Source organism: Protopterus annectens, chromosome 12.part0 (genome assembly GCF_019279795.1).
Source record: "Protopterus annectens isolate FY-2018-M chromosome 12.part0, PAN1.0, whole genome shotgun sequence".
Taxonomy (NCBI): Eukaryota; Metazoa; Chordata; order Ceratodontiformes; family Protopteridae; genus Protopterus; species Protopterus annectens.
This window is the reverse complement of record NC_056746.1, coordinates 1,510,518,222-1,510,542,184: the sequence shown is the minus strand read 5'-3', so window position 1 is coordinate 1,510,542,184 and position 23,963 is coordinate 1,510,518,222. Positions and strand designations below refer to the sequence as shown.

The window sequence follows — 23,963 nt, the reverse complement described above, 5'->3', positions numbered from 1 at the left end:
AATGAAGGCATCCACTGTCTCTGTGAACTTTACATATTCTCCTTGTGTCTCTGTAGGTTTTCCATGGGTAGTCCATTTTCTTAATACTGCCCAAAAACATGACAATTGGAGTAGCTATTCTAAAGTTATGGTTGAAAAGGATCTGCAGTTGGCTATCTTATATATCCAGTTACTACATATAGATAAAATAAAGCTAGACAGGAGCCCTGTGCAGTGGTAAATTACCCAACTACAAGGGACCCCTGAGCATTGGTACATGATTCTGGCATGTGATCCTCGCAAACTGGTGCAATGGATCAGGTGACACCAGGGAGAATGACCTATTCCATATATACACTCAGAACTGGGTGTACACTGTGCTTGTGATGACCACTGATTGTGGGGAATGGAACTGCCTCAAATCCACAAGTGGCCGCTTGGACTGGAGGAAGCTTCAGTGTGCCTCCGGACAAACAGTCATTTCTGACCATATAGAACAGAGCAGAAAACATATCCCACTAGTGTAATTTCCATCATATCTGACCCTAGAAGCACCTTGCAGTGTAGCACAAACCCAGTGCAACTGTATGAACAGGTAATGTCTCTGATACGCACCTTCTCACTCAGAACTACCATGCTGTAGCTGGAAGCCATGCTGTAAGAAGGCTGCAGCTCAGTTTGGTTTGGGCATTAGTACAACAAAGTTGGTGTTGTTTGGTGGGAGCACTCGACTACAAGACTGGGAAGTGCCATTTGTTTATATGTGAATTTTAGGATGTTTTGCCCAACTTCTGTATAAGTGGATAGCTGAAACTTCTTAACTTCACATCTTCATGTTTCTAGTAACAGGTGCAATGAAATAAACAAATAGTAAACCTCATGATTTGCAAACGAAAGATGTGTACTACATTTGAGTTTTCTTTGTATACTAGCTCTGACACATAACGTGTATGATACCCTAAGATTACACAGCAACTCTCTGTTGTTAACTTACATCTGAAGACAAATAATTATTTTCTTTCGTAAACATGTGAACATGCAAATAACTGAACTTTAAACTGTCTCTATTTGTGTGACCATGATCCTCTGTGGACTATATTCTTTAGATTTTTTTTCTTCTACTACCTCTCTTCTGTGTCTCTGGAATATGTACAATGGTTTGGAGCATTAGAATGATACAAACTATATTTTCTAAAATGCAGTTTTTCAACCTGATGCTTCCAAGCAAAATGCAGGAGTACAGAATACAGGTAAAAATAATAAAGTATCACAGTATTATCCTTTACACAAACATATACAGTGTAAAGTTCAGTTATTTATATGTTTATACACTTGTTTATGACAGATAGAAAGTCTGTCTTGATAAGCACTGCATGAGAACTTTGATGGTTTTGTGTATGCGTGTACATGTGTGTCCATATACATCTTGGAAAAAGGGATTTTTTTTGTTTTATTAATATGATGACTAAATGATCGCCTGGGCATGTAACACACACAACTGTTTTTTAGTGGAGACCCCAGATCAACAAAGCACACTGTAGAGGATAAATATATTGATTACAATCAACAAATGTCTCAAAATAGGTATAATTTTCTTCTAGCAAAACAGAACTGCTCAAAATCTACTCATTTGAGCATTTTGTTTTTAAAATAATACTTCTCTCTGAATTCATCAAAGAAAGAAAGGAACAAAAAGTGAAAGCTATTTTTTGTATAAATGCCAAGTATTTGCCTTTCTCTTGACTTCATAATATTAAACAGCAGGGAGAGGTGACATAGGAAGTTTGCCACACACGAAATACTAATTTGGGACAAATGTGTAACTCCACCCTTTTACCCGGTACACCGTATAAAATTAGAATCCTTGTGGTACTAACAGATGCACATCTATATAGCTGTACCAAAGTATATATATCCTTACTGCATAGTAAAAAAAAAAAAAAAAGATAAACATGCCTGTTTTCATGGATTGCTATCCATGCCAGTCATTAATTGTGGTTTAATCAGCAGAACTAGAACACAGAAGGGTGGGAGGTTGGCATAGTGATTAAGGTGCTTACTTTACAGGCACAAGGTGCAAGGTTTGATTCTCACAGGGGGTAACTGGCTAGGCTCAAAATGGCCCACAAAGGCAGTTAGGTTCATAGATTAGTACTAGGCTATCTATAAGAACTAGTACTAACTTTGTATTTTCTTTGTCCAAAACATGGCTGTTGAACTTTCACTAAAAATGCATTTCTGTTACAGTGAAATATCTCACACCTCAACATAGAATTGAACCAAAGCTTCAATAATTTCTAACAAAGCCAGATATTGCCAAAAAAATTACCTTGCTCATGTAGGCCATTTCTAATGTGATTCCTCCCTTGCCCCCCCCCCCCCAAAAAAAAAGTGCTAATTTTAGTTCAGTATGATACACAGACCGAGTTAGAGAAACATTCAAAATCGTTTTTGCTGCCTGACTTACATGTTGCATGCAAACTGTTCTACTTTTTGCTTGAAACACATTGCATTTCCACAATCATATGGCTTCCATAACTTTATTAAAAAAAAAAAACTTTGCAGTGCATAAAATTATACACACACATGCAAACTTGACCACTGGTTACAGCAATTTACATGACATTGTGCACTTCAGATGTCTGCTCGCAATCAAATGAATGAAGAAATACATAAATAATAGACCAGAAATGCATTTCAGCTTATTGCTGCCAGAACCATGCAGTGCAATCCTTTATATTGGTAAAACTACCAATCTCTTAGCTCAAGAATCAGACAAAAACCTAAAAACCTAAAAAGAAAAACTAAAACTATAGAGACAGATTTTAAATATTGCTCTTGTATACTTGGATGTCATTATCTAGTGACTGCAATATACAACAATTTGCCAGGAAGTCACAAAATTTATAAGCAACAGACCAGAAATATGAAGCAAAGTCAGGGATCATTGAGAGCTATGTTCTCTGTATAAAGGTAAAAGCAACCACCAGTTACAGCCACTTGTACAATTGTACACCTTTTAGATGTCTGCTTGAGATTTAACGATTGAATAAATGCATGAATAATGGCAGAAAAATGTACTGTTGTCAAAACCATACAGTGCACCCATTTGCAAACCTCCTCTCAATTCCTTAACTGAAGTATCTGATGGATAAATGTTAAATATTTAATTTATACACTTACGAAGTTGCTAGAATAGCAGCTTTGTATTAGCAAGCCTTTTTTGAAGGATATGAAGATTCGACTACCTTTATGTAATGACTACATTCCACAGGAATTTGCTAGCAAGACACACATTTTGTGAGGAACAGACCATAATACTTCTCATCTTCTTTGCTCAAGAATTCTGGACAAAGCCAGATTAAGGTGGGGGAGAGAAAGGGCTAAAAATGGGTAATTTTTAAAAATATTACTCTAATTCAATTAAAAAGTGAATAGAACAATGGGCGTTGATCAACATACATTTTCTGAACAATAAGAAGTGCAATACTCTAATGACTGTAATCCTGACTGATTTACCAGAATGTGAAAACTTTTATGATGGACAGCCACACCCAGGGATGTCTAGCAAAATCTGAGACAGTTGAGAGGCATAGTCACGCCCTCTTCCTAAGTACACACACACACACACACACACACACACACACACACACACACAAAATACATAGTGCATATACCCCAAATGCATTTCACAGGTCAGCAACTGTTACAGCATTGTGAGGTACTTTTTAAATTGACCAGGCTAGCACTAGATTGCACACTTTGTCTGCTACTGGTCTGTTTTGACTGTGACAACCTCCAGGAAATTTCATTAGTATTATGTCTTCAATGAGCCAATGAAAGAGAAGAAATTAGAACTGTCTTATGTCAAACTGGTGCAGTGGAAAAGACACAGATTTATAAGTTAAAATCAGAGCACTCTGCCAAATGTGGAACAGTTCAGACTTCTGTTACCCATTCTCTTACACAACATAAACACAGCATTCCTGTTACCAACTCACCTGCTCATTCAGACACTCACACATCAGTACTTCAGCACGCCCTACTCTGCCAATCACTCATACCCCCAGCATAATCTCTCACTTGCTCAGTCATGCAGCATTATCATCCCCTCCTCACCTACTAACTGCACACTGGAGTTTAATAAACTGCTGACATTTTACTCACACTTTTATAGTTGTGTGAGAACAAGGCAAAGGCTAAGTAAAACCAGACTTGTCTGAATGTTTTCAAATGGATTCTCATCACTGTCGTGATATCTTTGTGTAAGCTGTGGCATATGTGAGATCATATCTCCACCATTTTTATTTTGTTCCAGTTGAGTTTAAGTCCCACCTGTCTAAACACCTGACAAAACTGAGAAAGAAAGCTGTTAAATGAGCTGCAAACTGTTGGAGGGGATTTCCCTGATCTGCAGATGACCATGCCATCTGCAGATAAGAACAAGCTTCATATTTACAGTGAGGTGATGAGTGATTTGTCATATAATTAACTGAACCTACTCTTCACTCAGGCTAATCCACCACTGTAGGTTGGACAGTTAGTGTTGCATACAGAATCGCCAATTCACACATACACAGTAAAGCCTCACAGAAAAACACCTCATTAGCTGTTCATTACCATGTCTTGGAGTCAAATACTGTGCTGTCATACCTGACTATGCTGGTATTCACCTTACAACCTCATGCATCACTGTTGCATGTGAATCCTCACACACACACATATCTAAGTAGCCCAAAATAAATCCCTACACAGTTGCTCACACTCACAGAAACACTGACTCACACATTCACATGCACACTCTAACATACACACACTTATACACACACACACACACACACACACACACACACACACACACACACACACACACACACACACTGACACCCCCCTCAAGCTCCATTACACTTATAGGTAGTCTATGTATAAGTTGTGACTAGGGAGGAATCTGTGCACCATCAAAAGGCAGCATATACTTCCCCCAGTGAAGCAAACACTCAAAGTAATTTAATGAATCACTCTGCCAAGTTAATCAGGTGCCACTGCCATTTCTGGGGGAACAGCACATGGCTAATTAGCATTACTTACACACTCTGACTGCTGCATTTCCTTTCCCAGTGAGACTGCTGCCCATGCAATGGCCTTTGTCAGTGGGAAACTATAGTGAGAAAATAGTCTCTGAACTAGTAAGCCTTAACATGATGTGGAAACCTTCTGAGTTAAGGTTTCTAGATCATGGTAAGTCATTCTGAAACACAGAGAATTAGTATAGCCCCAGTGAGGTCCTCTACATCTTCAGATTAAAATAAACTGTTAATTAGGAAAAACAACGATGTGCCATCAGTCTTTCTAAAACCATGGTGGTCTGATGAGTGTTGAAGAAACCAAATGTCCTAATCTGAGACTGAGGCTGGCTGGCTCCTGCTTTTTTCCAAAATTTTTGCCAAGAGCAATAATAATTTATTTTGGCCTCAAATTGTTAGGTAGGAAAGTGGGAGCCCTTTGTATTGGAATGAGCATACCATTTGCAATTTTCCGGAGGTTAGGAAAAATACCAACGCTAAATGACACATCAATGTGATATCTTAAAAGTATGTCAATGAACTTCCAGGAAACACCATTAGCAATTTCTTATGATAATGTGGAATTTATGAGATCTAGCCATTTATATTGGTTAAGAGGACTTTGGAGAAATGGATGCCAGCAATAAATACTGATCTAGATTGTACGGTACTTTTAGCAGACATACAGACAGAAGGTTGGCATTCCTACCCTGAAATGAGAAGCAAAGTGCTCTGCAAAAACGTTTGCTATTAGTTTATGTTCAGTAAAATTTTCCTCAGTAAAATCTACTCAACTGGGATACCTATTGAAATGTCAGCACTGCCGAGTACCAAAAAGCTGGAAAAAAAGACCAAAAACCTGGAGAAAAGTGAATCTTGAAAATGAGCAGTGCCAAAAGGTAGGCAAGGCAGGAGACAAGGTGAGAGCTCCTTTGATGCCTTTGCCTGTGATTGAGGAGCCATTTAAGAGGGTAGCTATGGATATTGTGGGTCTTCTGAGTACCCCAAGTTCCACAGGGAAAAAGTATATCCTAGTGGTTGTAGATTATGCTACACGATACCCTGAGGCAGTGGTTTTGTCCTACATTGAGGCAGAGAAGGTGGCAAATGCTTTGCTAGAGATTTTTAGCAGGGTAGGTTTCCCAAAGGAAATACTGTCTGACAGAGGTGGCAATTTTATGTCAGACCTGCTGGCTTGCCAGTGGAAGTCCTGTGGGGTGAAGCACATGAAGACCACCCCCTACCATCCCCAGACTAATGCCTTTACTGTTAGTCATACTACCATTGGATATTAATATTGCATAGTAATAATTGGACACCCTTTTAAGGGCCTTTTAGTGGCTGATATTATTAACTGGGTGGTGGCAGTAATTACTACCATATAGTCTGAGTAAAGGGGCACAGTTGGATAATCCATTTCAGCCTTTCCCAGGAGTGTCTGTGAAGTTGTATAAATACTTATCTCAAAGTGTGTGTGTTGTGTCAGCTGCATGGCAGGGACACGAAGCACTGGTTGGACAGAGAGGGTACTGGAGGTTTTAGCTTGCCCAGTTAGGCTGAGACCTGGATCCTATAGCTGTGCCAGTGGGGAGTCTTATTGGGGACCTGGTGAGCAAGGGAGCAACCAGCCCCAGACTGACTGTGATCTCTGTGTGCACTTAAGGGAAATTGAACTTTACTGTGTGCATTAGTTATCCTTTCCTCTTCTATGAGACAACCTCCCTGGTGTTAGAGGTGAGGATTAAGGCTCCTTGATTGCTGGGCCAGGGCACGGTCATCACAAACAGTACAAAAACATGAGGCAAAAATCTGGAGATTCTGCGAAAATCTGGACAGTTGAGAGGTAAGTGTCTGCACTGCTGTTCCCTGTGAGCTGTCCTTGATATCTACCTTGCAGGACAAAGCAGTTTTACTGATGAATGGTGTTGTCTGTACCACTGCTAATTTCAGTGCCCTTGAGTCATGATGCTGGTAGAACATAATGCCATTCAGGGTAGGCTTCACTATATGCGCTGCCCAAATATTTGCTCAGAGATAGCATCCATTTTCAAATGTGGTTGTAAGAAAGTACTATTTTTGTTTATGCACAGGATGACTGAGTCCGTAGATACAGACATGCAAGCAGCTTACAAAGTAGTTCCCAGGTCATCCCTTTTCTGGTCGCTGTCATCTACCTGCTGCCGCTTTGACTATAAATTTAATTAAGTATATTATCCAACTGTAACTCCTCTGTACTAGTCTAGATGCTACTTCTGCTGCAATAAATTAAAGAAAAATAGGCATCTATAGTACTTTTATAGCAGAGGCACAGAAAGTCTAACTGTGAAGTACATTAGAAAGCAGTCACCAGCACCTTGTAATATTATATGACACAGCTAGCCTAGTAGAAAAAAATGTTTTCAGATTGGGTAGTGAAAACTGCTGAAGTGCAATTGGACAGATACATACTTCAGCAAAACTCGACACAGACTAATGGTAATCAGCAACATTTTTTTTTTAATTATTTATTTTGAAATTTTGTGATCTTAGAATTAGTTATATTAGTTAAAGGTGTGCACAGGGCAAAACCTTCTACAGTGATGGTATGGGGACTTTGCCCCCAAATAAAAATTTTTTATGAGTTTGACCTGATGGATCAGATTTCACTAAAAAAATGACTCAGTGAAAGAAACCATAACAAGTTGCTCAATAAGGAATGCATCAGTAATCTCAGTATAATATAACCGTGATATCAGAACACTAACTAGCATTAACTAAATCATACACGCATCTTCATATCTGGACTTCTATACACTAGGTGCCCAATACTGAACAGTACAGTAGCTCTTTGTTATTTCAATTCTTTTAAACACAAAATCCATTTTGTAAATGAAATAACAAATTTGGGTTTGTTATCAGAGGTGCCGGGAGCTGTTGAAGGTGTGTGTGTGTGTGTGTGTGTGGGGGGGGGGGGGGCAGAGGGTGAGAGGGGCACTTGGTGATCTTAAAAGGGCACATTTTTAAAACTATTTACTACAACATAGGTTCACTTGAAGGACATTAAGCTTAGCCAATTTCCCTTTGGGTGCATGAATTAATATTTGCTGATTGGTCTTGCCTATTAGCCTTAGTGAGAATAACTGTGATCATACCATAGACAATTTGAGGGGGCCCGTGTAAGGGATGCAGTATTTAGGAACTGCCTCTATCCATTAGTGGCATGGGGGCAATCCTGAAATACATTTTCTGTTATCCATCCTTAGATCCAAGTTGCATTTGAATATGGACAGGGATGAGCTTTATTTTACTTGAATGGATAGTTTGTTCTGGAACAGTGGTAGCTTCTGTGATATATATATATATATATATATATATATATATATATATATATATATATATATATATATTGTTTTTATACAATATAGGTTAATATTTGGGATATAGGTTAAATGTGTTGGAGGGATTTTTTAATATTATAGTATTAACATATTTTAATTCGTTATTACGTTTGAAGAGGAAGTGATGACATTATGAAGTGGGATGTGACTGAATCCGCGATTGTCATTGGTATTAAGCATGTATTTAAAAGGATTTTTTCACTTGTTTGATGTTCTGATGAAGTCTAGTTTCATAGATGAAAGCGCTAAACCTATTTTTATTAAACAGTTTTAAATAATATTTTATTTCATTATTCATTACTATTATATATTTTATCTCGTGCCTTTCAGCGAGTTTGTGACTTCCGTAGTAGTGTTTGCTTGTTTTTTGGTATTGTTGTCACTACTTGGACCTTTTTTTTTCATTAATTTAATGGCTTGCCAGATCCACTTTTCAGTAAATGTGAGTTTCAAAAGAAGAGACATTTACAGTTGCTCATGCTAACTCTCTTTTCAGTGTGAGAGTTTTTTTCTGGTATGCAAGTGTTCTTGCTGTAAAATTTAAAATAAAAGTTTAGAATAAATCTAAATCTCTATGAATGTTGTAAGAGTAAAGACGAAATTAGTATGCACATTGACAGGTTTGTATAGTGTTATTGTAATTAAGAAGAACAGCCAAGTAATGGGATATTGGTTTGGCCTAGGGGCCTGGTCCATTACCCTGCTTAGAGCCCCATTTGACCTTGATCTGGCCTGTGCATAGCTACCTAAGTAATGTGAGCTCAGCATGTCATAAGGAAGTAGGTGTTAAACAGAAGGCACAGGGTGGACACAGCATGCTAGCTCTGGCTTCTGAGCTCTGGTTTCCCAGTCAAGGGAGCCTGAGGATGGCTGCAAGGTCTTCCATTTCAGAAATACAAGACCCAGCCAGGAAAGGGACTTGTTCAAGGTCCTTTCTTAACATGTGGTGACCTTGGGATGGAAGGAGCAATGAAGAAGCTATGGAACTGAAATCAGTGACAGCTGGATAGAAAATATATATAAAAAAGGATAGATAAATAGATACATAGATAGATGGGTAGGTTGTAGGTAGGGAAAAATGGACCACATACAAACATATCCATCCAAATGCAAGACATTTCTTAGAAAACAAACTGATTAAAGTTAATATAATCTTGTCTAAATAAGTGAAAATCCAAAGAAAAAAATAAAGACATACAACAGAGAATACCCCCATGTGCATAAACCTAAACCTAAAGGAAACCCCTGTCTTAAGTATAAAGTAACACTAAACCTAAACCTTACTCTAAACTTAATGGTAACAAACACAAAAAATACGGATAATATAGGATTTATGTGTGTGTGTGTGTGTGCGTGCGTGCGTGTGTGTATAATTTACGTATATATATATACATATATATATATATATATATAAAATCACAAGTACTCCAGCACACTGATGATGCCATGCGACGAAACCGGTCTGTGGAAATGGTGGTCTGCCATTAAAGTCAACTACGCATCACTGCTTGGTTCGTTTATTTTTGTGCTGGAGTACTTGTGATTTTGTTGGTTTTTTTCTCCGTGCACAGTGGACATCACTCACCGTATCTTTTGTTGTATATATCTATATATATATATGTACACATGTGTATATGTGCTTATATGTGTGTGTGTGTGTATATATATGTATATATATATATATATATATATATATATATGGATCTATTTTAAAATAACAAAATCTTAAAATACCGAAATTCACATCACCGAGACTACAATTCCAAAAACTCAAAAAATTGCAAGTTTAAAATGTTGAGTTTCAGTAGACTGAAACTTTAAATGACCTACAGAATCCCAAGTATAATACAGGAAGTATTAGTTAACTGTTTGTTTGTACAGGTATGTCTCTTTAAATTTTTGTAGTGTCAAAAAAGTGAAGGACGTTTCGTAAATCCTCTTGGCAGTATTTGAAGCATTTACACTACAACATGGTCACAAAAAGATATGTGCCCTTTTCCCCGCTGTAGTGTGATCCTGGAGTTGGTATGTTTAGCTAGGGGGTTGGGGGGTGTAGCCCCACATGTTGGTAGGTTTTAGATAGTATGTCTGCAGAATAGAGGTAGGTTACAGTTGTTGAGTTTATGCAAGGTGTAGGAAGTGTTTTTTTTAAATGAATACTCTTAATTTGCCAATCATTTGTTAAGAGTATTATACATGTTTTAGTTTGTAGACTTTGTGGCAGATTTTTTAAGAAATAGTGGTTGGTGTCAGAAGTGTAAAGTTGTGTTGTTATTATGCTGTTGATTTCAGTGTTTCTAACAATGGTATTTTAAACTTTCAGTGTTTTAAGTTTTTGGATTATATATGTATCTATATATATTTATATTACATATATATATATATATATAGGTTCATAGGTTCATACTAGGCTATCTGCCCGAGGGCATTTACCATCCATTGGTCAAGATTTCTCTTGAAAGCAAGATTTCTCGACAGCGTCTTTGGGTGATGAATCTATCCCTTTATCCTTTTGGTGAGGAACTTGTGGCCTCCTCCAGCTGCTGCAAGTGATGAGTGATGAGTATAGGAGACTGACCTCTCTTCCTTGATGAAGAAATGAATCATGATAGGTGGGCAATGTAATGTAGGTCTTCCTAACTACAACTACTTTAGCTGGGGTGTCGATGACAGACTACTATCAACCTGGGTCCCCAGGTCCCTGATAACTTCTTTATGCTCAGTGGATTGCCACCTATTTGGTAGCTATTTTGGCATTTAACTTTAGGCCCATGGCTCTGGCACAGTTATCCGTTTCTGTGAGACCCTTCTGAAGGATATCTGTGTCAGATGTGTCCTCCTGTGTTTGCTTGTACTGAAAAAGTAGATTGCTACAAAGAGGCCCAGGACAGACTGTGCCTGGTACCCACTTGTGACAGGCTTTGAGTGAGTGACATGGCAGCAGCAACCTGACCCTGTGGGTTCCTACACCACACAGCCAGTTTTGCAACCCATCTGTGTCTTATGTAAACATTATTTAAGCAGATGGTTTTTCAATGATAAAGCCAAACTGGGATGGATCCAAAGTCTGCAAATTCCTATGTCTTTATTTATGAGGTTATATATATATCCAGAGGTAAGACTATGATTAAACATATATGTCTGTGTGTATATATATATATATATATATATATATGTATGTATATGTACAATAACCCTGAAATTACTCGACAGAGGGGCATATTCCCCTCCCGACTGTACTGCAGTCTCATACACTTCACAGCACATTAATATCTTTCTCTATCCATTTCCTTCCTTGTTCAAAATGCAGTGACAAACACAACAAATAATCTCATAGCACATTCAGAAATGTTGAAATTCAGCATACACCACTGATACACTAGCAAACTGATTGCAGTCACTGGATGTACGCTCATATCACAGAGCTCAGTTCTGCTAGACCTTGGCACATAATTTTGGAGTCAGCATTTTTGGTTGAAGAAATGTGTATTCGCTCTTCTCAATTACACTCATATATGTATAGACACAAATGCACGCATATCTATATATCTATCTATCTATATATATATATATATATATATATATATCTATACATATATATCTATATATCTATAGATGTGTATGTGTATATGCTTATGTATCATACATGTAATAGAGGTGAATGTGACCTGCATACAAGACATCCTCCGACCCATTACTGATGGATTTACTGCACATCAGCAAATTAAATGGCATCAGAAATACTCAGTCTAAGGACATAAACCTCTTCCTCAACATAAACACAATAGTTTGGAGGGACAGGTATATCTCTCGCAGGATGCCACTGCTCTGGAATAGACTCCCCATCCACATAAATCAAAGTTCATCCCTGTCTATATTTAAGCACAACTTGGCTCTATGGATGGGAAACAGAAAATTTACCCCAGTACTGCCCCCTACACTATTAATGGACAGATGTAACTTCTAAATGGTTTATCCTATATGTGGGTCCACTCAGATTATCTATAGTATGATCCTACTAGCCATTTATTCTTATCAGGGTAATATATAACTATTGACCATGGGATGGATAAGGCCAATCTCTAATCAAATGGGATAGGTTATTTTGTGCACAATAAAGGAAACTGGCTAGGCTTAAAATGGCCCACAAAGGCAGCGGGCCTAGTACTTACCCATGTGTGTGTGTGTGTGTGTGTGTGTGTGTGTGTTTGTAGATATATGTATACATATATATATATATATATATATATACGTATATATATATATATATATACGTATATATATATATATATATATATATATATATATATATATATATATATATATATATATATAAAACCGCTCAACGTGCACGAGTTCAACAGAATCCACTGGATAGGTGAAATAATGAGTACTATAATTGTAAAATACAATTTATTATAAAAAAACAATAAAATTCAAAGGTTTAGCGCTTTCATCTAATATAACTTAGACTTCATCAGAACACAGTCCATACAAATCCATTCATTTTTATACATCATTCAAACTAATTAGTGCACCCATCACTCATCAAACAAATAAAAAATAAGAGTCTGCAGATTCAATTTCAAAATACTAGTGAACGTAGTACATGAAACACAATGCAATGCCTCAAAAAAAGGTAAAAAGGTAATTTTTTTACAAAAATATATTTTTTAAAATACACATTGTAAAGAATTATTTCTGCATATTAGTAGAATATATATTGTTGTTTTTATACAATATAGGTTAATATTTGGGATATAGGTTAAATGTGTTGGAGGGATTTTTTAATATTATAGTATTAACATATTTTAATTTGTTATTACGTTTGAAGAGGAAGTGATGACATTATGAAGTGGGATGTGACTGAATACGCGATTGTCATTGGTATTAAGCATGTATTTAAATGGATTTTTTCACTTGTTTGATGTTCTGATGAAGTCTAGTTTCATAGATGAAAGCGCTAAACCTATTTTTATTAAACAGTTTTAAATAATATTTCATTTCATTATTCATTACTATTATATATTTTATTTCGTGCCTTTCAGCGAGTTTGTGACAAGCCATTAAATTAAATAGACATGCTGGGACTAATAGTCAAATAGCCTATAGCCAACCACTAATTAGTTCCTATGTGATGTGTGCAGGCATTCAAAAGACAATTTGTAACATATTTGATAACAGCCTGGGTCAGTCCACTGGAAGCAAGTATCCCTTTTCCGGGTCAGCTCTGGCTCCATTGTCTAGTGAAATGACTTGGTCAGCGTAACACAGTAGACAAATGAAGGCTGAGGAAATCAAACATTTGACAATAAGACTCATCTCATTAACAGCTCACAGACTGACTCATCTACTAAAAGTGCCAGATAAAGTGTTGTAGCCCAACACAGTGCATTTCACAGCCATATGCCTGCACAACACAGACTAAATTAAAAATGTATTCGGAGTTAACATATTAACATTAAACTCATATTATTTTATTTTATTTTACTTTGTTTTGGTGACCACAAAAGTCAGACTGGATGGGAAAGCCCATTTTCACTGGAAGCCAGGGAGAAAGGCTCCACAGAATCAATGTCTTTACATAAATTTATAGCATAAAATACAGAAATGTTTCAAGTAAAATGAATATTTACAAAAATTGTACCTTAGAAACAAAGTTGTTTAACATATTGTTAAAGCAAGTTATACATTTGCACTAGATATTGTCCAGTTTATTCATACCTAAATAATAAACATACTTGTCAACAGTCAACAAAACAAAGAAAGCAAAGATCATACCTAAGATCATGGTTCCTATAAAGATAATGGTCCTGTTCACAGTAATAATTTCCTTCCTTTATACTACAACTACTCTAGGATGCATGAAAATAGTATTTACACACAAATACACATGCATATGTGTGTGCACAAAGATGTGATCATGAATTACAGCCCCCTCGCATGACTGTATACACCTCAGATGCTTGTTTGTCTAATGAATGAAAAATACATAAATAATATCTTAGAAATTTGATTTCAGCTTGCTGGTGTGAGAACCCTATAGTGCAATTCAGTGCACCCCCTCATAACATCTCAATATTTTAGCTCTAGAGTCAGACAAAGACCCAAAATCAGAAACAGATTTTAAATATTGCTCTTACACTTACATACTTACAAAGCTGCTAGTATAATAGATTTTGCACTAGCAAGCATTTTTGTAAGGCTATGAAGTCTGAAACTCACTTCTTTATCATACTTTAGTGACTGTAACTTACCAGAAAGCCTCTAATGTTTTGAGGAGCAGACACAAAAATGAGAAGAAATCAAGGACAGCTGAGAACTGTGCCCTCTGCATGTTCTAGTGGTCACACGTATCATACACACACACACACACACACACACACACACACACACACACACACACACACACACACACGTGACCGTAAGTTACTGCCACGTGCATGGCTATATATCTCAGATACGTGAATGAGATCACATGAATACACAAATAATGGCTAAAAAATGTATTTCAACATGTGGAGCGGAGAGGTTTTGTAGTGCAAGCAAGTTCTGTGTTAATGGGTGGATAGTTTTTGCAGTCTGGGCAAGCTGTGTGTTAATGGTTGGAGAGGTTTTGTAGTGCAGGCAAGCTCTGTGTTAATGGATGGAGAGGTTTTGTAGTGCAGTCCAGCTCTGTGTTAATGGGTGGAGAGGTTTTATAGTGCAGGAAGCTCTGTGTTAATGGGTGGAGAAGTTGTAGCTAATGGGTGGAGAGGTTTTGTAGTGCAGGCAAGTTCTGTGTTAATTGGACTGGCGAGGTTTTGTAGTGTAGGCAAGCTCTATGTTAACTGGGGTGGACAGGATTTATAGTGCAGGTAAGCTCTGTGTTAATGGGTGGATATGTTTTGTAGTGCAGGTAAGCCCTGTGTTAATTGGGGTGGAGAGGTTTTATAGTGCAGGCAAGCAATGTGTTAGCTGGGATGGAGAGGTTTTGTAGTGTATCCAAGCTCTGTGTTAACAGAGGTGGGCAGCTTTTGTAGTACAGACAAGCTCTGTGTTAATGGCAAGCTCTGTATTAGCTGAGGTGGACAGGATTTGTAGTACAGACAAGCTATGTGTTAATGGGTGGAGAGGTTTTGTAGTGCAAGCAAGCTCTGGGTTAATAGGTGAAGAGGTTCTGTAGTGCAGGCAAGCTCTGTGTTAATGGGTGGAGAAGTTCTGTAGTGTAGGCAAGCTCTGTGCTAATGGGTGTAGAGGTTTTGTAGTGCAGGCAAGCTCTGTGTTACTGCTTGGAGAGGTTTTCTTGTGCAGGCAAGCTAAGTGTTAATGGGAGGAGAGGTTTTGTAGTGCAGGCAAATTCTGTGTTAATTGCTGGAGAGGTTTTGTACTGCAGGCAAGCTCTGTGTTAACTGGGGTGGTGAGGTTTTGTAGTGCAGGCAAGCTCTATGTTAATGGATGGATATGTTTTGTAGTGCAGGCAAGCCCTGTGTTAACTGGGGTGGAGAGGTTTTATAGTGTAGGCAAGCTATGTGTTAGTTGGGATGGAGAAGTTTTGTAGTGTAGGTAAGCTCTGTGTTAATTGAGGTGGACAGATTTTGTAGTACAGACAATCTCTATGTTAATGGCAAGCTCTGTGTTAACTGAGGTGGACAAGTTTTGTAGTAAAGACAAGCTCTGTGTTAATGGGTGGAGAAGTTCTGTAGTGCAGGCAAGCTCTGTGTTAAAGGATGGAGAAGTTCTGTTGTGTAGGCAAGCTCTGTGCCAATGAGTGTAGAAGTTTTGTAGTACAGGCAAGCTCTGTGTTAATGTGTGGAGAAGTTTTGTAGTGCAGGCATGCTCTCTGTTAACTGGGGTGGACAGATTTTGTAGTGCAGGTAAGCTCTGCATTAATTTGTGGAGAAGTTTTGTAGTGCAGGCAAGCTATCTGTTAACTGGTGTGGACAGGATTTGCAGTGCAGGCAAATTCTGTGTTAATGGTTCGAGATGTTTTGTAATGAAGGCAAGCTGTGTTTTAATGGGTGAAGAGGTTTTGTAGTGTAGGCAAGCTCTCTGCTACTGGGTAGGGAGGTTTTACAATGCAGGCAAGCTCTCTACTAACTTGTGTGGACAGGTTTTGTAGTGCAGGTAAGCTCTGTGGTAATGGTTTGAGAGGTTTTGTTGTGCAGTGAAGCTCTGTGTTAATGGGTGGAGAGGTTTTGTTGTGCATACAAGCTCTGTGTTAATGGCTGGAGAGGTTTTGTACTGCAGGCAAGCTCTGTGTTAATGCATGGAGAGGTTTTGTAGTGCAGGCAAGCTCTGTGTTAACTGGGGTGAAGAGGATTTGTAATGCAGGCAAGCTCTGTGTTTAAAGGTGGAAAGGTTCTGTGGTGCAGGCAAGTTCTGTGTTAATTGGGATAGAGAGGTACTGTAGTGCAGGCAAACTCTCTGTTAACTGGGGTGGGCAGGTTTTGTACCATAGGCAAATTCTGTGTTAATGGGTGGAGAGGTTTTGTACTGCAAGCAAGCTCTGTGTTACCGGGCAGAGAAGGTTTGTAGTGCAAGCAAGCGCTGTGTTAATGGGTGGAAAGGTCTTGTACTGCAGGCACGCTCTGTGTTAATGGGTGGAGAGGGTTTTGTAGTCCAGGCAAGCTCTGTGTTACTGGGTAGAGAGGTTTTGTCATCCAGACAATCTCTGTGTTAATTGGGGTGAAGAGGCTTTGTAGTGCAGGCAAGGTCTGTGTTAACTGGGGTGGAAAGGTTCTGTAGTTCAGGCAAGCTCGGTGTTAACTGAGATGGACAGGTTTTGTAGTACAGACAAGCTCTTTGTTAATAGCAAGCTCTGTGTTAACTGAGGTGGAGAGGTTTTGTAGTGCAGGCAAGCTCTGTGTTAATGGTTAGAGAGTTTCTGAAGTGCAGGCAAGCTCTCTGTTTATGAGTGGAGAGGTTTTGTAGTGCAGTCTAGCTCTCTGTTAACTGGTGTGTACAAGTTTTGTAGTGCAGGCAAATTCTATGTTAATGGTTAGGGAGGTTTTGCAGTGCAAGCAAGCTCTGTGTTAACTGGTGGATAGGTTTTGTAGAGCAGGCAAATTCTGTGTTAATTGCTGGAGAGGTTTTGGAGTGCAGGCAAGGACTGTATTAACTGGGATGGACATGTTTTGTAGTACAGGCAAGCTCTGTGTTTACAGTCTCCTGAAGGTAAGGCACAATTCTACTGACTGTTAAAATCATAGCCCTTGAAATAATAGCATGGATTGAAGATGGAAGATGAAGTTATGCAGAGATAATGTTTTTTTTTTTAATAATAGCTGTGGTATGCACAACTGTGGCAATTTATCTAAGGTATTCATCTATATTTAGATAAATTGTCCCTGCTTTGCAAAGAACCTCCTTCCCATATCATACAGTTGATAACATCTACCCTAATCAATCCCAACCCATTTTTAAAAAAATGTCCAGGTTTAAGGGGAAGACATTGGCAGCCATGTCACTGTTGGTTTACTTATCAATGTGATTACTGGATAGAAGGAAGGTATAGTGAATGTCTAAGGTTCCAGGTAGGCTGAATAGGTTCTATAAAATACACACAAATATTACCATTGTTGTGTTCAACATAGATGCACACAAGCACACATACACACAAACACACAGGCACATATTACCCAAATATAAAGAATCTGAGATTATATACAAAATATAAAATAAATACGAGGAAAAAGTAATATTACAGCATGAAAATATTAACATGGCTACAATTACTGTAACTGACTTTACAAGAGATAAACAATATGTGAACTCTGTGTGGGCATAAATGATAGAGGAACATAAGATACCACCAAGCTTCTTTGTCTGTTACTGTGAATTCTGGTATATGGGTGGTGGGATTTCATTGCAGACTGAAAGCCTAATGAAGGGAAATAAACTGACTGAGCAGTCATTAAGTCTTCAGCGGTCTTCTACCCTGATGCCAGACTTGAACGTCTGTAAAGAATGAATTAAATGACAGAGAGACAAAGGTGCTGTAGTTCCTTTAGGACAAAAAGAGCAATCAAAAAGATTGCAAGTTTGTATACGTTGAAGTTGACAGACAGTGTCCTTCATGTCTTACATGCGCACAGTAGACAACACATTTGATAGCAGCTGGTAATCGTTTATGCTTTATTCATACAAAACACTGCTTACCCAAGTAACAACTAAAACAAATTGCAAATGTAGAAAATGCAAAGTGTGGTGGCGGGGGAACACATCCTGAAGTCTTCATCATTTAGCTTTCTCATACAGGACAACTGAAAAGTACATCAAATATCTATGCATTTTTCTATGTTTCTCAATAGCATCTAGAGCTGCAACAAATTTAATGTTGTCCTTTGAATAACTTCATATGAGGTGTTATTAGTTTTCACAACCAAACTTTACCGCTAAAATATGGTCCATAACCATTTTATAGCTCACAGGGCATGAAGTTTAAAGCTTTGATTCTTTCACAAGGGCAATCTGCATGATATGCAGCAAATACATAAAGGATTAAAATTAGAAGTTAGTGGGAAAGGTGCAGTGAAATTGTTATCTTTACTGATTTTTTAGAGTCATTCTTAGACCTGTCCTTAAGGCCCTTGTTTCTTTTGAGCAGCTATGCAGATAATGTATCCAGTGATGCTGCAGTTCTGTTCAGCTTTTACTCTCAAAGCAACACTGACACAAGCAGCCTACAAGAGAAGTTTATAAGGGGACCCAAGTAACTAGTCAGCTGATAAGCAAAGATCCAACTCCTAGTATTTGGGAATACAACAGCAGACTGACTGAGCTGTGGGAATTACTTCTGAGAGACCTGTGTGTGAATCTTATGGTTAAACCATAAGATTCACATACAAGTCTTTCAGCAGGTAACCCTGTACAGATTTTCACAAAATGTCCAGATTTTTGGTTCCTATTGTTGACCTGTTCCTCATAAAATCTGTGGTTTTCTGGCAAATCATTGGGATGATCTCAGGACTGAAGTCACTAAGTAATGACATATAAGTTTCAGACTCAAACACTTCAGAAAATTATGTTAAAACAAACCCTGTTACTGTAGCAACTTTTTAAGTTTATAAGAACAGTATTTAAAATATGCCCCTATTTTGGGGGCTTTTGTCGCCCCATTTTGTTGAGCTTTGTCCAGATTTTTTTGCATTAAGAGGTTAAGATGTATGTATGGTTTCCATCCTGTGATTGTGAACAATAACTCTCTGTGTGTTACACAAATTATACCCAAAATCACTTGGGTGAAGCCTGACAAAGTTAAACACGATATCAGAAAAGACTCGCTGTTTTATAAACTGGATGCGATTGGAATTAGTGTCTGAAACTGCTACTGAACTGATCGAAAGTAGTCATGAAGACATCAGAAAGTAAACATTATCCAGTGGTCTTCTCTGCCACCAGACTTCTTCAGTCACCAGTGTGGGGTGGGGTGTGGGGGGGGGGGGGGGGTAACCCTCAAGCTACTCCTCACCTTACAACTTTATTACTGTCGGTGCTAAACGTAATGGTAAAACATCATACCACTTTTCTTCTTGTTTGCTACTTACCATCTGTCACATCAAGAGACAATGCTGAAAGTTCCTTGATCTTTCGTGCCCAAATGTCGGCTATCTCCTGGTTCTTCTCAAAGATCTCGAAAGAGTCAACTCGAAAGGTTTTGACGACCTTTTTCCTAGAGGAGGTGGCAGATGGTCCCCTGCCCTTCTTGCGCAGGGGGTAAAACACGGCACTGAAGCATATTGTCACCTGGTTGTCCCCGTCCTCGCGGAACGTTCTGCAGCCAATGCAGTCGGCCAGCGCGAGCCTGTGGGTAGCGCTCGAATCTGAGTTCACCTTGTGCAGGTGCAGCTCCGTCTGAGTCAGGCTCAGTACCCAGCGCTCACATCGCCTCTTCCTACTGCTGCTAGTGGGCTGTACTTCTGGAAAGTCTGCCCGCAGTAAGACATTGGGGATCCCAGCCCCTGTGTTGTGCTCCTCCATAGCTGAAGGTCTGTATACAACTGAGTGCCCTGATACGTTTAGAAACTGTTCTGCCGGCAGCACCGCTCACGTCCAGCCAGCCTCAGCTCATTCAGCCAAATGACATTGAATAGTATAGTGCATTCCGAACATCGCTGCTGCCTCCACGCTGCTCCTCTGTGTAATGACATCGGTATGTTCATTCAGAAAAGTAACACCGAACTGACTAAAGTTCCCAAAATAGGAGTTATTATGGAGACCCTTGCATTATTACTTGAGGTTGAACATTCCTGTAAGATGCATATAAGTGTTATGTGCAAGTTTCACACAATATCCCCTGGACTGACATTAACATTGCCTCAAATGAACCAATGACAAATCACAACAGGATCAAGAAAAAAATCCAGAAGCAGGCATAATCAGGTACACTATTAAAATAGAAGTTCTATGAACTTGAGACATTGACTGAATAGATAATGTGAATTAATATCTGTTTTCTGAAGTAAAAGAAGTCTATAATTGTAATTATTTTCATTATTTGTTTGATTAACTGTAATTCATCATCCTTTCTCCAAAAGTAATCAGTTTTAGTATGGATTTAGAGGGACAGAGCTAAAATGCAAGTCCGTGAAAATCAGGAACAGTTGAGAGGAATTACTGGCTCTAGTAAGACAGGTATCACTGGAACACCTTCCCTGGTTAATTGCCACTGGTACCACTTCTTATACCGGGCAATTTGACAAATTCCTAGCTGCGTATTAGTTTTATTTAACCAGTGGTGCAAAGAGGACAAGTGCTGAATCCTTTACTGTAAGACATCGAGCACTGACACTGTCCATTCAGTGTCCTTTATTATCACATCTCAGAATGTTTTACGCACGAATACCAGGGTTTCAACTACCCCAACTCACGATTCCCAGAGAGGCTTAATTCAAGTCACAGATTACAAAAGGTTTGAGGTTGACGTCAGGCCAAAAGTAACTTCTTATATATTTACCAAGAAGTACTTATCTGAATGCATAATCAGAAGCCTTTAAAATACCTCTTTACAGGTTAATTAAAAAGCAAGGAACATAGTAAAATAGACGGCTACATCTCAACAGTCCAGATTTTCGCAGCAATGTCTGGATTTATATTTTGGACGGTTTCGCATTTTTTGTGGTTTTCGGTAAAATCATTGAGGACTGAATTCACTACATAATAACATACATTTGAGTTTCAGACGTTATATATTTCAGAAAAATAAATGATAGGTTAATACGTGTGTACTAGGCTAATGGCCCTAGAGTAGGGTTGCCACCTTTTCAAATAGCCAAGGTGGGACATTTTCGGGAAACACATCAGATTTTACAGGCCGACACATACCCACGGTCAGTACAAAGGATAGAACTTTACTTTTTTGCCTACATGAAAGCTTATTCTTGTAGCAGTTTAGTTACTTATTCTGTTTTCTTGTAACATTTAGGTATTTTACATATAGAAATGACTATTTTATGCAACTATTACATGAAATATGCGACATAATTATGTCCTACAATCTCAGGATATTTGCCATTTTTAATATATTTGGTCAGGACACAACTGCCCAAAGAGGGACTGTCCCTCGCAAAGTGGGACAGGTGGTAACCCTACCCTAGAGCCTTTGCAAGCCTAGCCCATAGAAGTGCCCTGGCATCGTGCCGCCCGACATTAGTTCCCAGTGCCTCTATCAAGTAACAACACTTTTTTTTCCTAACGACTTTCTAAGTTAAAAAGAGCAAAACTTAAAATTGTCTCTATTTTGGGGCCTTTGCCTCCCTCCCATTAGTTTTGACTTTGTCCAGATTTCTTGAGCTAAGAGGTTGAGAGGTTTGAAAATAGTATATTTAGTTACATGGGACAATTTCATATAACTGTTCTTGAATTACTCCTGACTCCCGCTCAATTTATCTATGAAGTCCATATTTCTCAAACTCTTAGTACAAGAAATATGGAGAGAGCCAAAAATAATGAGGGGACAAATGCCAAAAATCAGGAACAGATTTTTAAGTATTGCTCTTACAATCTTACAAAGTTGAGAGAAAAACAAATTCTGCATTAGCGAGCATTTTCCGAATGAGCTCGAATGTCTGCCATTATTTAAGGACTTCAGTCCTCAGTGTTTTGCCATTACAAGTTTTATGATGAGCAGACAAAAAATATGAAGTAAAAATCTGGACAAACTATGAAAATCTGAACAGATGAGAAGTATGATCCGCTAATTGTCTTTGGTTTACATTAATAAGAAAACTTGACAATGCATTCTGCTGTAGAGTCCGATGGGCGCACACCATATCCAGAGTCCATTTAACAACTGGATCTTGGCCAATTTAGATATTGATACACTTACTTGTATGGTCACAGGTGACGTATGACTAACCTGTCTGCTCTGTCCACCCAAATTGCATCGTCTCTGGCCTGGTACAGCTGGACAGGTGCTAATCCTACAACGTTGTATGTTTGCAAGGCATACCTCTCGATTTGTAGACAAATCCGAATTTAATCCGGAAACAAAATCAGGAACATTTTTAAATATTACCCTAATGTATTTAAAATCGTAATATCTAAACATGGTATGTCATCAACATACATTTTCTCAACAATAAAGTATGAAACTGTAATATCTGGCATTACTGACCGTAATCCTCATTGATTTGGCAGAAAAATCAAAACCTTTATGAGGGGAAGGGTAAAATATGAAGCAAATCAAGGAGATGCTACAAGGTACCCAGTACACCTCTTAACTCACCATCCTAAAATGTATGATTTCTGTAAAAAGGTAATGGAATACAGTCAGGAATAATAACAATAATAATAATAGTAATAATAATAATAATATTTAAAACGCCAGGCATTTTTTACTTTAAAAATTCATGTTAATTCAGCTCTTCTTATTATTCTGTCAGCACTTTTACATCAGGAGACGTGAGAGGTGTGCTGGACTCAACTTAGCAAAGGCTTTTAACACAATCCCACATTCAGGCATTAAGGACAAACTTAGCAAACTGAATGTAACCCCCTTCGTTGTAAGATGGGTTGCCAACTGGCTCACAAACTGGACACAAACTATCAAAGTGGGTGACTGTACATCAACCAGCAGACCTGTTACCAGCGGGGTGCCACAGGGGTCAGTGTTGAGCCCCCTACTGTTTGGTATATACTTCTCAGAAGTTCAGGTCAAAGCTTAAGGGTTGATGCTGACCAGGTTTGCAGACGACTGCAAACTAAATGCAATCATTGAATCCCCAATTGATGTCAGTATACTCCAGGATGGTCTCTCACAGATCAACGACTGGTGTATTCATCACGTTCTCAAACTGAATGCAAAGAAATGCGTCACCATTCCCTTTGGCACAAACAATATACCTTCACACTATCAAATCAATAACCATACCCTAAGTACCCATGAAGTGATAAGGGACCTGGAATCACAGGTTGACCGTGACCTTAACTTTGACCACCAAGTCTCTACCTTTGTAAGGAAGGCTTTCCACATAGCTCACCTGATTAGTAAAGGCATCGCCTTGACAGCAAAAAAAAGTTATAACCCCCATTTACTCGGCACTTATCCAGCCCATAATTGAGT

At 38.5% G+C, this 23,963-nt stretch overlaps 1 protein-coding gene across 1 annotated transcript in view; it reads right to left on the bottom strand.

Moving 5' to 3' along the window:
• Positions 1-20,461, bottom strand: part of SPHK1 (sphingosine kinase 1) — a 648,446-nt gene extending 627,985 nt beyond the window's left edge. The window contains exon 1 of the mRNA XM_044090480.1: positions 19,948-20,461. Within this exon, the coding sequence (XP_043946415.1) occupies positions 19,948-20,380 (433 nt within the window). The 5' untranslated portion in view covers positions 20,381-20,461. The remainder of the gene's footprint in view (positions 1-19,947) is intronic.
• Positions 20,462-23,963: the final 3,502 nt, after the last annotated feature.